At 40.3% G+C, this 17,207-nt stretch overlaps 1 protein-coding gene across 2 annotated transcripts in view; it reads right to left on the reverse strand.

Annotated features, from left to right (window-relative positions):
- Positions 1-17,207, reverse strand: part of enox2 (ecto-NOX disulfide-thiol exchanger 2) — a 123,310-nt gene that overhangs the window by 33,364 nt on the left and 72,739 nt on the right. For both annotated transcript variants that reach the window (XM_029278574.2, XM_065958716.1), the window contains one exon: positions 9,516-9,647. In XM_029278574.2, coding sequence (XP_029134407.2) covers positions 9,516-9,647 — 132 coding nt within the window. The remainder of the gene's footprint in view (positions 1-9,515; positions 9,648-17,207) is intronic.

The raw sequence follows: 17,207 nt of genomic DNA on the forward strand, positions 1-17,207 counted from the left end.
TATTGATCCAAAGCAAATGATCTTTCGGCTCATATGGAGGAAACGGTCTGGTTACATCACCTTATCATGGCTGCTGCAATTGCAATGCAGCATTGCTCATGTTACCTTGAGTGTGTGTGTGTGTGTGTGTGTGTGTGTGTGTGTGTGTGTGTGTGTGTGTGTGTGTGTGTGTGTGTGTGTGTGTGTGTCTCTGCACCTATATATCTATCGTCTTTCATTAAAGAGCCTTAGACCTGAAGCAAGCATGAGGCAGGGCTGCGTGTAATAAAGGAGATTATTTACTTCTAAAGGTTTTCCAGCTCCACCAGACTGCTCTCATCTCCAGTCTCCACAAAGTGCTCCAGGATGTGTTTCATCTCTAACGCACTCTCGTTCTGTCATTCTGTGTAATTCATCACAGTATATACAGAAAGTACAAATGTATAAAAAAAAAGTACCAAGTACAAAGTACAAATGTATAAATATCAGACTGGCACACGTCATCCAACCTACTCCCCCCAACCTTCAGTGAGCTGACGTCCCTGACGCCCAACCACCACCATCAGACTGTGTCGTCCCCACAACCACAGCTATCCGCATTCATGCATGGCCTGCTCAGACCTCCACCTCAGCTGCAAAGAAGTGTGAAGAACAGGAAGGCGAGGAATACAAAGGAGAAATCCCCCCCACTGAATTGGTGCTATACAAATAATGATTGATTGATTGATGGACCTAAATATTTATGTAGATTTGTAATGGATTTGCTATTGTTGCTAGTTTCTCTCCAGATTAAAATATATCTGATGTTATTGAGAAATCCTTTTGAGTTCAGTCTGCAAAACCTTTATACTGATGGATCTGATGTTTTGTCAGCTAGTGTCAAAAGTGCATCTTGTAGTTTGGAGCCTTGAAACAGGAGAATACTTCAACTATGATTTTCTACCAATCAAAGTGGTATAATTCTCAAAGAAATGAATGTCCTACAGTACAAACCTGACACTAAAAAGTATTTTGTAAATATTACAACATTGTCAAATAAGTGTAGAGCTGTAAGCAAGTAATACAGCAGATTTACTTCCTTCTATCGAAATGATAATAGATACATAAAAAAGTGACATTTTGAAGACAGGATTTGAGCTCATCATTAACATTTCTTTGGAGCAGAAATATTTACTTAATTTTGGAATTAAGTAAATATTGTGTATACTTTCTTCACCACTACCTTGAATCTAGTTTGGCTGAGAAGCAGTGAAAGGTTAGAAATAAGTATGCAGTATGTGTCAAAGCCATTGAAGCCTGGAGCCACTAAACAATACTGTACTGAAGATGATCTTCACAGTCATTTCAATTTCATTCTTACAATGAAAAGACATTGTGCCTTGAATACCTAAACACTGTGGGTCTGTATTATAACTCCATCGATGATACTTTAATGAGAATTTAAACTCTGACGGATACCACATACTAAATAATGAGGCTATGATTGGACACAGAATAATGAGATCATTTCAGTCAACCAGTCAATGAGATGAATGTTAATCGAAGAACAACTTAAACTTAAATTTCCCCATCTGTTGAGGATAACCTCTGTTATCCTCGAGTGGTTGTCTTCTATGTTTGTGAACAAGTGTGTGTGATGAGTTTCATTCAATCGTCTCACCTCAGTGAGCAGATAAGATAGCTGGCTAGCTACTTATCTTATCTCATGTAATCATCATTGAGTTTAAAAGTAAACACTTTATAAACATCAGCTGCCATCCACAGAGAGTGAATCAACAGCATCATCGGCCAGTGAAATGAGGGCGGTTTGGAGGTCTCCCGTGATCAATTTTTATGCACAATTTTACGCGTTTTCTGCACCACATCTTTTGTTTCTTGAATTCTATTGTCGTGTTCATTAAGGTGCATTTTCACACAGTGATGCGTGTTCTTGACTGTCCGTACTATTTTAGCCCTGCAGAATTTCGACAACTGACTTGTAAAATAATCCAGAATATGTTTATTCTGTGACACGTGGTCATAGTCGGTTTGACTGAAATCTTGGGTTTTATTCAGAGGGACTGAAGTTTGCCTGAGCTCCGCTCTAAAGACTTCTTAGGATATCGTCTCTCCGGCTTGTTAAAAGGGTTTGTAGTGTCGCCATCCAAAGTGCAAACGTTAACTGTGCAAACCAAGCAAATGTTAATTTCTTGCTCTCATTTGGTTTTGAACAATCTCAAACAGTTCCATATAACTGAGATGGACTTCTTTTTACAGAGTAACTCTTAAGTTTCATTTTCACTTACAGCTATGAATCCCGCTCCACTGCAAAACAAAAGGGAGGGGAAGCGACTGTGTAGGAGCATCAGATAGAATGAACACTGTAGCCCGATTCTTCAATCGTCAAAGCAATCTAATTCTTCCATTAGCTTTTTGCGGATTTGTTACTAATTTTATTTATTTAACCAGGAAAAAGTCTCATTGAGATTAAAAATCTCTTTTACAAGAGCGTCCTGGCCAAGACAGGCAGCAGCACAATTACAGGGTTTCAGACATAAAACACTTAACAACAATGAACATAAACACAGGAATCACAAAAAGAACCATTCATCAGAATCTGTCATGAATCATCAGCAACAAAGCGATCAAAAAGGGCAATACGAGGAGTTAAAAAGGGCTAACGAGGAGAGAGTGAAGGTAGAAGAATGCGAGGACCCAAAGAGAAACAGCTCTGCCCAGCGTCTTTTTCATTGTGCTCAGAGTGTTTGTTGAGCAACTCCAGGCGCTACTAAGAAAACATCTCAGCTTGAAATGTTAAGAAAGGTGCTGGTGAAACCGCTGCAGGCAACTAATTAAAAAGTAAAGAGGGCGAGACTTGTAAACCCGCTAACCAAGAAACTAGATGCTCGAAGAATAAATTATAATTTGCTTTATACATTCTCTTTGACGGGAACAATACAGTAAGGTATTATACAATGAGCATTTGAACTTTTGAACAGTTTGAACAGGGATACAGCATACAACTATTCATCAGTGTGCTTCATAAGTATGGCAGAAAGAGAGAAGAAAGTATGGCCCTTTTGAAAGAGGACAACAGAAAAGAAACCAGCAGCTGGGTCCACCCACACATGTTCACACATCTGTCTGATAGCAGGGACCTGTTTGTGGTTTTCACACCACATCTGTTCACAGTAACACAAGAGTGCACATGTACTCACACAAAAATGGTCTTTTAAGTGATTTATTTAACTTCTATTATCTTCGTACCCTATTTCTCCCCTTCAGACTCCACTTTGGATTTCAAACAAGCTATTTCCTAAAGTGCTATCTTTAAAGTAATTACATCTAGAGCTGACCATCAATCAGGAGATGCAAAGAGAGAAAAAATAAATCAACTGGAACTGGAAACTGCTACCTCTTAAAGTCTTCTTTACGTCTAACAATCTTTCGCTTCTCGGATTTGCAGAGCAAAGGTCCCCTCTAGCAGTCAGCAGAGGGTGGGGGACATGGTGGTTGTAAGGCATGCTGGATAATATTCTCTAATGAGGCGAGCTAGCAGCACCTGAAACTCTACCAGAGGCTGAAATCAGCCTCTCTCAATCTCTGCCAGGAGTCACACACTTTGCATTTTCATACGAACATCTCCGACTTCATTTATCCTGCAGGGACATTTTTCCTTCCTGCACTCTGCAGGAGGGAAGTGAAAAATAAACACCTTACTGTCTATTAAAGTTATCCCATCTTCCCTTTCTATTACATCTAAATAAGAATCTGTTTCTTACTGCCTTTGATGTTTTATTTCTTCATCTGACACCTTTACAGTCACATCACCATTACAGATCTAACTTTTTCAATATCTATCCTTCAATCTAATAAAGCTGCCATAGAAAGGAAGAGCTTTCCATCGGCCCATTACTGCAGCCCTGTAACTTCTGCTCTATTATTTCTCCCCTCAGACACACTGTCTATCCAAAGTATATCCACTCTGTCCACCTACACACAGCCAAAACTTTCTGGCATCAAAACCAGTGCAACTCCCGAGCAGGCAGCAGAAAGGGACACTGTGTTCAGTCCAAGGATTGGAAAAGGCTTACGGCAAAGGAATGACTGTCAGTTAATATAATTCATGATGGGGATTCAGGTGAGCTAATGTGTGACAATGAGGAGACCCTGATTCATATCTTGGGGGATTCTTGAGTGCTTTCACTTCACATGATGAGCGCTGTTTGGATGTTTGGTAATGAGACATGACACAAAGTTTGCATATATACCACTGTGGGTTTGTATGTGCATATATTTGTGTTTATAAGCAGTTTGATTACTTTGGGTGAGGGATAAGAATGGAGGGGGATGATACAGAAAAAGACCACAACTTAATTCAGGAAAGAGTTGTTCGTCCCTGCAGCCTGCTAATGTATTCTCCAGGCTGTTTCAGTTTGTGTTTGTGTGATCATGAATAAGAATGTGCATCCAACATTTATTATGTTAACCTTGCAAACACATGGCTGTGAAAAGCTGAAGGTTTTTTTTTCCTTTGGTGTTGTGTGTGTGTGTGTGTGTGTGTGTGTGTGTGCTGTGTGTGTGTGTGTGTGTGTTTGTGTCTGCGTGCCTGCGTGTGGGTCTGCTGCGTGTGTGTTTGTGTCTGCGTGCTTGAGAGTGAGTGTGTGTGTGTGTGTGTGTGTGTGTGTGTGTGTGTGTGTGTGTGTGTGTGTGTGTGTGTGTGTGTGTGTGTGTGTGTGTGTGTGTGTGTGTGTGTGTGTGTGTGTGTGTGTGTGTGTGTGTGGGGTAGAGCAGCATATTTCTCTAGGTTCTAACCATTTCACTGTGTCAAGTATCCAGTGAGAAGCTTTGGCTCTAAATAATAAAATAGCAAATATAACGCAATATTTCTGCTCTTACACAAGCTGAAGATGAAGCGTGGGTACTGGGACTCTGTGCAGTTATTGGTAAGGAAGGACACACTAAACTATCAAGCTGAGACAAACACAAAAATTGGAAATTCTTGTACCAAAACAAGCCTTACTGCTACTTTTCACAAAGCTTCATTGAGAGGTGGTTCAGTGTTTAATGCTCTTAATGTGATGAACTCTAATTGAGAGGTAAGATTGGATCACAAGTTAATTAAAGAGAAAGAATACAAAAGTAAAGAAACAACACTGCTCATACATACGCATGTATAGTCTAAAAGTATGGTCGGTGTGTATTTTGAAAAATATATTGTATTCTGCTCTTTAGAAGTTTGTTGTTGGTTTTTCTGTTTTCTAAATTTTATTTCTTAGGGCTAACCTTTTTAAAGGAAGAATCTGTGATTTTCACACTTAAATGTAGCAGAAATCCAGTATATCCTCTGAAAATAACTCTGAGTCATGACTGTCTACAATGAGTGTAACACCCGAGTCCTGCTGTCTGTGATGTTGTCTTAGCCGTATCTAAGGCGTGTTCACATGGAAGGGACATATAGAAGTTGTTTAATTGAGGGACTAGAGAAAAGAAGAGTAACATACCGTACTCACTGCTTATTTGAATGTCATGTTAGCATTTTTAAGATCACGGTCATTTCGTGTAAATTTACATGCAGTGTGAAGATACGAGCAAAATAAAGAGCGCTAGCATTAGCATGCTAACACAACAATGCATCGTGAGTCGTTTTGTTTTCATGCTGGTGCTCAAGGGCGACATCTGCTGGATCAAAAAGTTTTTCTTAAAATAAGACAACAAGATCAAGCTACTAACAGTAAATAATATCATATGTCCAGTGTGCATTAATGTATTTTGTAGTTCCAGTGGTATTGCTGCAATAAAATCACTCAAACTCCTCAAAAATGAGTACAAATGACAAACTCTGTGTCTCTCCATCTGGTTCTGCTTATATTCGGGGTGTGTTAGGAAACATCGCAAATTCTCCTGGAAAGGCTTTTAACTTCAGGCTTTAAACCTGATGTTGATTCCTGTTGTTATTGTTTAAATTTCGACTGTGTTCGCATAATATATAGGAGTGTGCTTTATGCCGTACTCATCCAGTCAAACATCTTTAATTTGTTATGACACTTTAGAACCTATAGTTTTGAAGAGGGATGGGTTTTCACTTCTCTAGTTTCTTTTTTCCACTTTATGGTCATTCTTTGGTTGGGACAGCTCTGGGTGAGTCAGAAACTGCTGCAAACCTAGGGCTATACAAGTCAAGTGAATTTTAGATATAAATATTTATTTACTTGAGAAGGCTTCAAAATACCTCCAAATGACAACACCCTCTGTCTTTCAGCCAAAAGACTAGAACTCCAAACCAGAAATGACAAGTGTGGGAAAAGCCACAGATAAATCCTTTCAGACTATACATACATGCAATCCATTCTGTACAAGCAGAATAGTCAGGTTTAACTTGAAAACAGAAGAACAGTACTTACAAACTAGATTCAAGTGTCTGGCCTGAGTCAAATCTTTCCCTCTATGAACACCTCACTAATACAAACATGCATGAATAACTTTGTAACACTGTCACTGTCCAGACCATCTATAGAAATAAAACTGTCATCATTAGAAACATGTACCAGACATGTGAGGCTGCAGTGGGGTGAATTCTCTGCTCACAACGGTCTGTTTATCCAGCTGTCTGTCTGCAAATATCCACTTGGGTGGAGGCAGGAAACACATTCACACACAGAGGATGAAACAGAGACCAACTATAACTTATGATGAAAGCAGTCCAGCACAGACAGTTCCTGAATGAATGATAGAAATTGATAGACACAGAACAGCTCAAACCTACATGGAAACGTACAACCAATTATACCCATGAATCAGCAACCTCTTAGATAAAACATGAAAGGACATGAGACACATGAATGGAGGCTATAGTCCGCCAAGAGGGCAGCCCAGGTTTGGGTCCAACCTGCTGCCCCTTACCTGCATGTCTTTCACTACTGTCCCTCCCCAGTTTCCTACTCTATCCACTGCCCTATTGAATAAAGGCAAAAAGCCCCAAAATAAATCTTTAAACAGGGAGGAACAAAGAGAGTGATGGGGAATTTTCTGCTGTTGTTTGGAGGTGAAACAAAAGGGAGACAAAGATGATGTTCAGTCATGATGAAGAATCAATAACTCATCCACCTGGAGTAACTTCAAAGCCACAAGGTGCTCTGAGAACAAGAGCTGCGTGACAGAAACCCCATGAGACATCATGTGAAAGTGTGTGCCTCAAGCTTTGTGCTCTGCGAATTTTTGGGAAACTTGGCTATTAACTAAAAACAGAAGCAACTAAAACAGACGTGCACAGATGCCACTTTTTTAAGGCAAAGTACATCTCTTTCTTACATAGCTGAATAATAGCTGAATTTAGAAATATAATTATGTGCCGTAAACTGAGACAAAGTGACAAGCAAAAAAAGAGTGCTTTAGTGGATACTCTCCCACTTCCATATTTCTCCAGGGGTTCAACAACAAAAGTTGTATTGGCCCAGGTGAAGTGAAGTATGCATGTGGTAAAGTAGAGGCCCGTGAATAATATATGTTAAATGACTTTAGCGTTGAGAGATGATAACACAGCAGAACATTTCTTGAATATACATATCAGAACAGAAGTATCTTTACTATTCATATTGGAGATGATTGTTTTTTTAAGCATTCACAGTAATTATATATTTCATACTTTACAGTTGGAGGGGTCTCAACATCAGTTTTTGTTCTGTTTGAACAAATGATCATTTCAGTGTGACTCAGAGGAGTCTGAGTGTGTGAAGGGGCTCAGAAAGTAACAGTGTGTGTTCAGTGCAGCTCTCAGTTACAGTTGCTGACTCAGCTGTTACAATATATAAATGAGAGTCTGGGTTATTTAGGAAGTTAGGAAAGAAGGGATGATGAGGGAAAGGTAGGAAACACCAGCTGTTACTCCAGTTGATCTACTAGAGGAGACACAGCTGTCCTATTAACCCTCCTCTCCTCCCTCTCCATCACTGTCTCCTCCTCTCCTCTCCATGGCAGCCTCTACAAACGGCTCCTGAGACCTCATGGCTTTCCACAACAGAGGCTAAAAAACCCTGATCACTCATGGGAAACATACTCAGGACAGTTCATGATTTTGTCTGATCAGAGCTTTTTTGTTTCACTCGATTGTGTTTAATTTAACCTTAAGCTCAGTCACATTCTTACCAGTGTCTTGATTTGGGAATCAATTGAATGCAAAGAAATATACTTTATGATCTTATAAATTAAATAAGTGCTGCAGTGGTCTAAAAGCCTTACTTAGAGGTTGGAAACAGCTTTAAAGGGCTTATTCTGTGATGTACAGTGTTTGTCTTTATTTTTTATGAAAGGAGAACAGTGCAATATGCAGGAGGTGCCTGCACAAATGACTCACTAATGTCTAATGAGCACCGGTTAATGAGATTTGCATTTTTCAGGAGTTTCAGTTCAGTTGCTTTCTCTGTGTAAGTACAGGGAGAGCACACAGGTCATGCTTGACAATTGAACCGTTCAGTGTGAATGCAAAGTGTGTGAGCTTCCGCTGTTCATTGTAAATGCTTCAATCATTGTGTGATTTTATATTCTACCTCAACATTCACACAATCTACAGTGTACGCCCGGTCTTACCCAATAACTAGAGACGTCATTAGGAATTACCTTAAAAAAGTCAAGCTTAAATTGTTTTGTCATGTCAGGTTACATTAGCATTAATCCAATAATTCTGATGCACACAGCAAGGGTAAACTGATAAGTGTGGTCAGTCATGTGCGTTGATGCGCAAAAAAACATGTTGATGGAAACACTACTACTAAATTAAAGTCTAGTGCTGTCCATATATTCGTGCCTGGTCTTGGTTTTGTGTGTGTTGGCTCCCTGGCATGGCTGATTGGAAGACTTGATGGAACAAAGCCATCATTAACACAAAGTGTTTTGACCTGAGTGTATCTCCTGCTTTGATAAGTCAAAATGTCTGCTGTGAAAATGGTCTTACTAGGTTTTTCCTCCAATTACACAAACAAAGTCCAGAACCAACCAGTGTTTGCACCTGCTTTTAAGTACGACTGCAGGCTAAAGCTGGCAGAGGGCCTGATTGATTATAAGAGCTGTTTAACTGACCTTTGTTACATTTGGACTCAAACAGGTGCAGCTAATAACTTCACTAATTGCTGCATTCCCCTCATGTGGGCCAGTTCATCAGGCTCTGATGTTTTGTTAATGCTGTATCACTGCTGGCATGGCTTAATCACATGCTTAAACTGGAACAGAGACATCATTAATGTTATTAGTTACACCTGTTCTTTCCCTCAAATTACAAGTTATAAAATCTGCTGAAGAAACACACTTCAAGTAAAGTTTAAAATCAGGAAGTAGTTACTTTGCTCTCTCCTGAGCTGTAAGGTTTTAGTTTACCGTATTTGAAATATGACAGGCCTGCACGCGTGCGTGTGTGTGTGTGTGTGTGTGTGTTGAGTGTGCTTCCCTTAATATTTCCAGAAGAGGATATAATCCCACAGTGCACTGACCAAAATACTGAAATAAACCTGCAACACAAAATCTGTGGTTCAGGTTTCGGTGTTGAACAGTAGTCAGTGTGTTACCTGGCATGAGTTGCTGTCCGGTTATTCCCATTGGAGGCATCCCCAGGTTGTTCATGGCTGTAGCCCAGGCGTTGGGGTCTGACAGGGGGATTGTCATCGAGTTGGAGTCCATCGTCATGTTACAGATCCCTTCTGTAGAAAAAACACAGAGAGAAGACCGAGTGTTAGGCTTGAAGTCAATCACTGATACGAGTAGGATACTGGTTTAAACATTCAACAATGTAAGTACATCAACACATGGACCTCTGGACGGATCTAAAACTGTTGACAGCCCAATTCTAGTCAAAAGGGTCAGTGGTCTGTAGCTTGTCTGCTAATTCTGAGTAGTGTCTCTGAGGTCCCATAAAAGGTCAACTCTAAGAAGATAAATCATGCCGACAAGATTTACAGATCACCTTCTAATCAATTAACTTAAGTTGGAAAACATTTTTATTTCTCCCCTTCACCAACCTAAAGTGAGACTGTTTCCCTTTCAAACTGTATCGTCTCTGACTCAAACTGTATCCAATACATCGAGATACGTTTCACAGCATTTTATTTGGCAGAGATACAGACAACTAGTCTGTAACCTCTTAGTCATCATGATTCAAGGTCATGCTGAGCGGTGCCCTAACGGCTTCTCCATCCTCTTCCCTTCTTCTAAAATCGTTCCTTTAAGTCTCTGTTTTATGTGAGAGAGGAGCGGAGAGGGGAGTCTCGCTGTGACCCTGCAGTCCCCCTGACACGACAGTGATTTAAACAAGACTGTCATTGAGACTCTGCTCACCCTGATGCTGCTGTTTGTTCAGTTTCTGCAACGTGGCCGAAAACAGCCTGGCCTTTTGACACTTCACATGTCAGAGACCTGTTAGCTCAAAATGCTGCAGTGAGAAAGAAAAACCTGTCACATATGTTTGGAGTCTTGCTCACATATTACAAAATAGATATGGATTCATGTACCTACACAAAATGAACAACAATGAGTACTTCAAAGAAAGATCAGAAGCCAGAGTCAGAGATAATGCGGTGTAAAACTAGATTAGCATGGCATGAGGCATAAATCTGGATATTATCAGACATTTGCCACATGTTCCGCTACCAGACCTTGGAAAAATCTAAAACGACTTAGGACAAAAAATACACTCTCACGTTTTACTCACAACCGCAGACTCATGGTTTCCTGCCAAATGTTGCGTAATAAAGAAAACACATTTAGATCCCATAATAAAAACCTTGAAGTAAAGTCAACATGAACAAATCATAAATCCAGCAGCAGCTCATTCTCTCATCTGGGGTCTATTTTACAGCTCTAAACGCTCTTTAATTCTCTTCTCTACTTGACCTCTTTCTCTTTGACAAACCTGTAAAATGCTATGACTGCTGGCTGAGCTGAGCTGCCCTTTACTCTCCTCATGCCAAAGCCAACACAACTGTTCATAATGAGACACACTGCACCCACTTCACACCTCACAGGGTGTGTGGCAGAGCTCACTGTGGAGGTGATCTGTGTAGGCAAACGTGTGTCTGCCTGCACAACAACAGCTACATTGCTATTCCTAGTGTTCAGACACATCTGGCAGAGTGTAATGATGATATTTGACTCTTTGCCTCCTCTCTGAGCGGCAAATTTCAGAGCTGTCTGCCGTCACAGAGGCCTGATAAAACCTTCACCGTCTGTGTGGGGCTGTGATAATGCTACTGAAACAGACTTCACAGCCTTGTTAACTAACACAACCCCATTAACCTAGGACACTTTCCAGGAAAAAAGTGGAGCAAGAGGGATGGTGGTGAGACGTTTATAGCACTTTCTAAACATTTTACAGGACACCAACTGCAGTGACCACAGTACTGATAGAAAAGGATACACTGTGTTACAGTCTGAGTTCAATAAAGGTGAATCATTGTTCTTGTTTGTGTCTTAAAAAGATGACAAAAAATGTTAGAAACAATTAAAACTGTTGCATTAAGCTGATCATTTTTGGGAAACCTTTCATTAAATGTCTATTCAACTTAATATTTTTCATAGGCAATTTCTTTAGTAATTCAAACAAAAAAAATGCTAATGTCGTCAACTTGTTTGTTTTGTCCAATAAATCCAATCCTTCAATCTCAAAAGAAAACAAACAAAGTTTGATTTGAGAGGTTTTCGCCCTGCATTCTCTGTACACACACAAACACACAGAGTCAGTGCATGAATTATACTTTTCAGACATGAAGCTCGGTGTGTCAATCACTGAGGATTTCTGATTTCTGATATGGGACTTGATGTAACACAATGACAATAATCCTAAACTATGCTAAAAGTAATGAGCATTCATAGAAAAGCTTTTTAAATCATCTTGTGTGCAATTTTACACCATTATCCCCCTCATACATTTATGTGTGGCTATAACCCATGGCGATTTAAGTGATAGCAATATGTGTATAAAGCAGAGCTCCACATGAATTAAAGTCTTTCCTGATCTTCACTCTCTGCAGGCTGTGACCAACTTTTAGCTCCTCTAAAAGCTCCCCCAGGAGGCAGATAGAAAATTAGGTCATTTGCAGGCCCATTGGCCGTAAGCTTCAACAGCAGGCGGGTAGACGCTGGGGGCTATTTAGTCTAAAATGCACATGGTTTTAACAGCTAACTACAGGTTCATTACAGCTCCTGCAGAGTGAGTACAAGAGGCAGCTAAAAGGATGACGGGCATTAAGACAATAAGAGGAGTAAAGGTTGCTTTTAATAGAGAGATGCGATGCTGACAGGACAAAATTAAAGAAAGAAAGGTAAAGTAGAAAATGGAAGAGACCTGATGATAGTCATTACAATAGAAAACCTACAATTAGTGTTTAAATATAGCATCAACACTGAACACAGTGTTCGAGCAGAGAGAGCAGCATGATTTAGTTTCAATGTGTGTACTTTAACCAAAGAAAAGGTCTCTGAATACTGCTGCTGATGTTTCTCATTCTTTGGTTTGAATCACAGTATTGCTGAAGAGGTCAGCCATTTTCATCTGCAGGGACGTGTGAACTGTTCACACTTCAGCATGGAAAGCACACAGAGGGGTAAAAAGCCTCCAGTGCACAACAGCTTCTGAGAGCGGCTGCCTCTTTGACCTTAATGGTCTCATGAATGCAGGTCTGTATGTCTGTCCGTGTGTGTTTCTGTGTGTGTTTCTGAGCAGGGAGGAAGGTCAAAAGGCCAACTTCAGGGTCATCTTTTAATGAAAATTCTCATCAAGACGTTGGAGAAGCCTGAGAGCATAAAGAAAGGATGAATACGTCAGTAGAAACCTACTTTAGGGCAAGTTGTACAACCTTACATTTGATGTGAAATATACATCATATGTTTATCATTTACTTACTTGCCGTTCAAAAGCATGCAAACACAGTTTACCTATAAAAAGTCACTTTTCTCAGCTTTATAAGCCAGTTCATTTCATTTTTGTATCGATTGTTTTTTAAAGTTTCATTTTAGCGCTCTTTGTGCCTTTATTTAGTAGACTGGACAGTGGACAGAGTAAAAAACTGGGGGAGAGAGAGAGAGAGAGAGAGAGAGAGCGGGGAATGCAACGAGGGAAAGGGGCAAAGGGTTGTAGTCGTACTCGAACTGCACGGTCCAAGGACCATGGCCTCCATGACCATGACCAGTGCAAAAAGAACCTGTATACACAATAACACACATTGAAACAGCTGGGAAAACCCATTCATGCCAATAGTTAACAACTATCCATCTGATCTACAGGTGTGAGTTACTTGCAAAGAAATGGTACAATGCACAAGGTATGAAGAAGACTAAACAACACAGCTCTACAACCTTCCCTAAGATTACATTTTATTACAGGAGCTGAATATGTCAAACTAAGTCACCTGCTTGTTTATTGCTTGACTATATTGTCATGGAATTCGGAGACTGAAGCTGTTAAAATTTAAAGGGAAAAAAACAGATTTCAGATTTCACCCCCTGGCAGCGTCTGAGAGACGACCTCAGGCGTTACACGGCAGAGACTTTAAATGGGACAATGCCTTTTTTAAATTCTGTGCTGCATCAGAAATGTGGTCATAATACTGAGCACCTACCAAACCATCTGAAAACAAGCAGAATGCAGAGCTTAGCATCCATTGCAAATGAATGTGTTGCAGTTGAACAGCTGGGACTTCATCTATGTTTTCTTAACACGAGGCCGTGGCTTTGGTGTCGTGGTGGCAGTGGAGGTTATCAAATCGAATGACAGCCTCAAGAATGGGACTAGAAAAACTAACCTGAATCTAATCTTCAGAAGAGGGGATAAAGAAAATTCCAACCAAATACTAAAACAGCAAAGCAGATGCAACAACTACTGCAGTATCAGTCAACTATACATCGATTAAAATAGCTGTTTAAGAGAAGATACCGACGACTTGTTTTTGACCTGCAGTTCGCCGAGCTTAAAAACGTCACCTTCTGAAAATTATCTTCATCTAGCAATTAGCACGACAAGGCTCAGAAATAAATCATCGTTTAAAAAAAAACAAAACACACTAATGCTGAGCTCTAAAAAAAGGAAAACTTGGGATTGTGAACGCGTTAGCTAGGTTAGCAGCTGTAGTCCAGTGGACGAAAAAACGTCAATAGACAAATCTTACCCTGCCTCTATTTGCATCAAATCCTACTTTCTTCCAGAACTGAAATATAAACATCACACATCTGACACATTAGAACCCTTAACCCTCCCACGTTTCTTACCTGATGAATCCATAGCAGCAAATTGCCTGTACATATTGATCTAGAGTAAATATTGATCGAGAGGAGACATTTCAGTCACTACATGATCAATAACAGCAGCACAGACAGAAAGAAGACAGAAGAATGATTCACACCTCATCCACCTGTCCATCACCAGAAACACCAGGCAGTAAAGTATGTAGGGTATTCATGTAAAAAGGCTGCGTGTGCGATCAATAAATAACTTCTTAACTCATGTATTTTTCCGGTCTCAATTACATTTAAGAACATCCCTGATCAAGTGTTGACCCATAATAGGTCAGAATGTAAAATAAATGTAATGTTTGAATTCTAGCTCTGCGGCAACATAAACATAATTAAACATACAGGTGATGCAGGGGCATACAAATGACCAAAGCATCAACATGTGCACACATACACACAAATGGTACAAACTGAGAGAGATTCTAAAATACTCCTGAAATGGCCACATGCAGCATATCCTCATTTAAAAATATTTCACGATTAGACTCAGCTATGAAGCAAAGGCTGACGCAAGACTTGAGCACATGAAGAACTGAGTCACAAATCCCCTGTTCATGACAGTTGCTTTCATTATCGGTTAATTAAACGCCTTGACAGGAAATACTGGAGGAAAAGAAACCGATGCACAGTGGACTGCAGCTGACTGAAGACTTCCCCGGGCAGATTAGTAATGGTAAACAACCTCTGTTTTTATGGCCTCAACAGGAGCTATTTTTGTACAAACGGAGCAGAGGCACTTTTGTTTGTGTCAATGTTGTCAAGGAGGAACATCCGTTCTCAGGAAGGAGCACGACTCTTACCTCCCTTATCGGGCGGGTTAAGAGAGGTGACAGACAAGAACAGATTACTCTGATATCTTGAGGTGAAGAGGGATGGAAGATAACGTGCAAGAAAGAGACAAAAAAAGCAATCAGAGCAGAGCTGCAACCTCAGCACATCAATATTATCAAAGTGATATAATCTGAAGTTGTTCATGAAATCTAAATTTATAAAAAACCATGTATGTCAAAAACCAGCGTTCCTGAATCCTGAATCAAGAAGTTGTTTCCAGTTCATCTGCAGGACAGTGAGACTGGCTATGATGATCTTAAACCTTGGCAGATACTGGAATATATTCAGATGCCTCATTTTGCACTGTTAGCCATCGTGATCTCCAATATGTAAACAGTTCAAAACCAGTTCCTGCCACTTGAAGCTGGCTGTAGAAGCCCTGGAAGTCACAAGCATACCCACTTTTTAGGCTTAGGACCCACCTCAGCTCCAGCGTTGCCTGTTGTTAGGTTGAATGAAAGTTAGGTTGAAACAGCATTTCAAGCATGGCGACTGCCATCAATCAGACTTGAAAAGCATGATTGATGGCTGTAACCCCCAGTAACCAATAGGCGATGTCATTCAGGTTTCGTCCATGTTTATTTGCAGTCTATGGTTTAACTTCAACCATGACTTTGAAAAGTATGACGCTCATATCACAGTATACGTTTCTAAAAGTATTCTGTAGATTAGCTATTAAAAGTGTCCCAAAATTATCAACTTAAAATGTAAAAAAACAAGTCAACTGTCCAAACTCCTTCTGCTGAGGTTGGTCAATTCAAGAACAATTCATGTGTGGTCCACTTTACCCTGAGAGTTAAACATATTCACCTCTGAAGCTTCCCTAATGTAATCATCAATACTGAAAACAAACAAAAAGAGACACTTGACATGTACCAGCAGGAAAACTGACTGACAGAATGCATTAGCACACTGATTGTAGCATAGATCTTAATGATGAAACAAAACGGCTGCTACTAATCTGTAAGAATGACGAGCTCGAAGAGACAGAAAGTTACTTTAATAAAGACTATAGTAAAATAGCCGCTGACATCCTTCTGTCCACGCTGACAACACTGAAAATTTGACCAAATATAGAGAAACTGATAATTGTCCTGTGTTTTTGTCGCCAGTGGGAGAAAGATGCCACACAGATGGGAAATCACCGGAAACACACATTAAGGATGGGGAGAGGTCTGCACATCTGTTTCTAATTTGGCTTCTTATAAATTGAACATGCACAATGAATGACTGAAGCATTTTGTAGAACAAAACTCTGTTGGCATTTTCTGGCTGATTATTTCAAACTTGCACAATGAACCAGTGAAGCACTTCATAAAACTGAACGATTTTGATGTGAAGTAAGCTTCAAAGCCACAAGCAATGTTTGTGATGTGCTAAACAGCCGTCTCACATTTACACTGTACATGTGAAAAAGGACCAACGGATCTCATTACTGTGCAGGAGGAACGGCTTCTCATTTTAATGTACAAATGATTCACAGCATCTATTCCGGAGGGGAGATGAGCAACAGCGATGGCAGGAACACATCTGAAATATTTCTTGATGGCCCAGCTGTCACATCAGTTAATACTTATATGTGAGGCTGCAATCTTATACACCGTGTAGTACAGATTGGGAGAGACTGACTCAATAACTAGACCTCCAATCTCAAGAGGAGAACTGTAATTGGAATTTGGATCATTTAAAGTGAGTGCTGCAAAGAAAAAGATGAATCCATGCTTCAAGTCCTGCAAGACATGAGCCGAGAAAGGACATAATACCAGGGATCAATACAGCATTGTTTTACTTTTATTAGAAAACAGACCATTCTGAAATAAGCTTCAACACAGTGAGAGTTATCAGTCTTTTTTCCCCACAAGTGCTCTTAATATTTCCATCAAAGAGAAGTTCTGAGGATCTGATTCATTTAACTGCTACCTATTCTTACAAGCTTGGGATGTTGATGATGGGGCAGCAGTAGCTCAGTCTGTAGGGACTTGGGTTGGGAACCGGAGGAGTCCCGGACCAAATATGGAAGTTGGTCTGGTAGCTGGAGAGGTGCCAGATCACTTCCTGAGCACTGCTGAGGTGCCCTTGAGCAAGGCACTAAACCCCCTCACCACCACCAGCTCAGGAGCGCCCGCTGTGGGTCGCTCCGTCACTCT

The sequence above is a fragment of the Labrus bergylta genome, chromosome 9 (genome assembly GCF_963930695.1).
Source record: "Labrus bergylta chromosome 9, fLabBer1.1, whole genome shotgun sequence".
Classification (NCBI taxonomy): domain Eukaryota; kingdom Metazoa; phylum Chordata; class Actinopteri; order Labriformes; family Labridae; genus Labrus; species Labrus bergylta.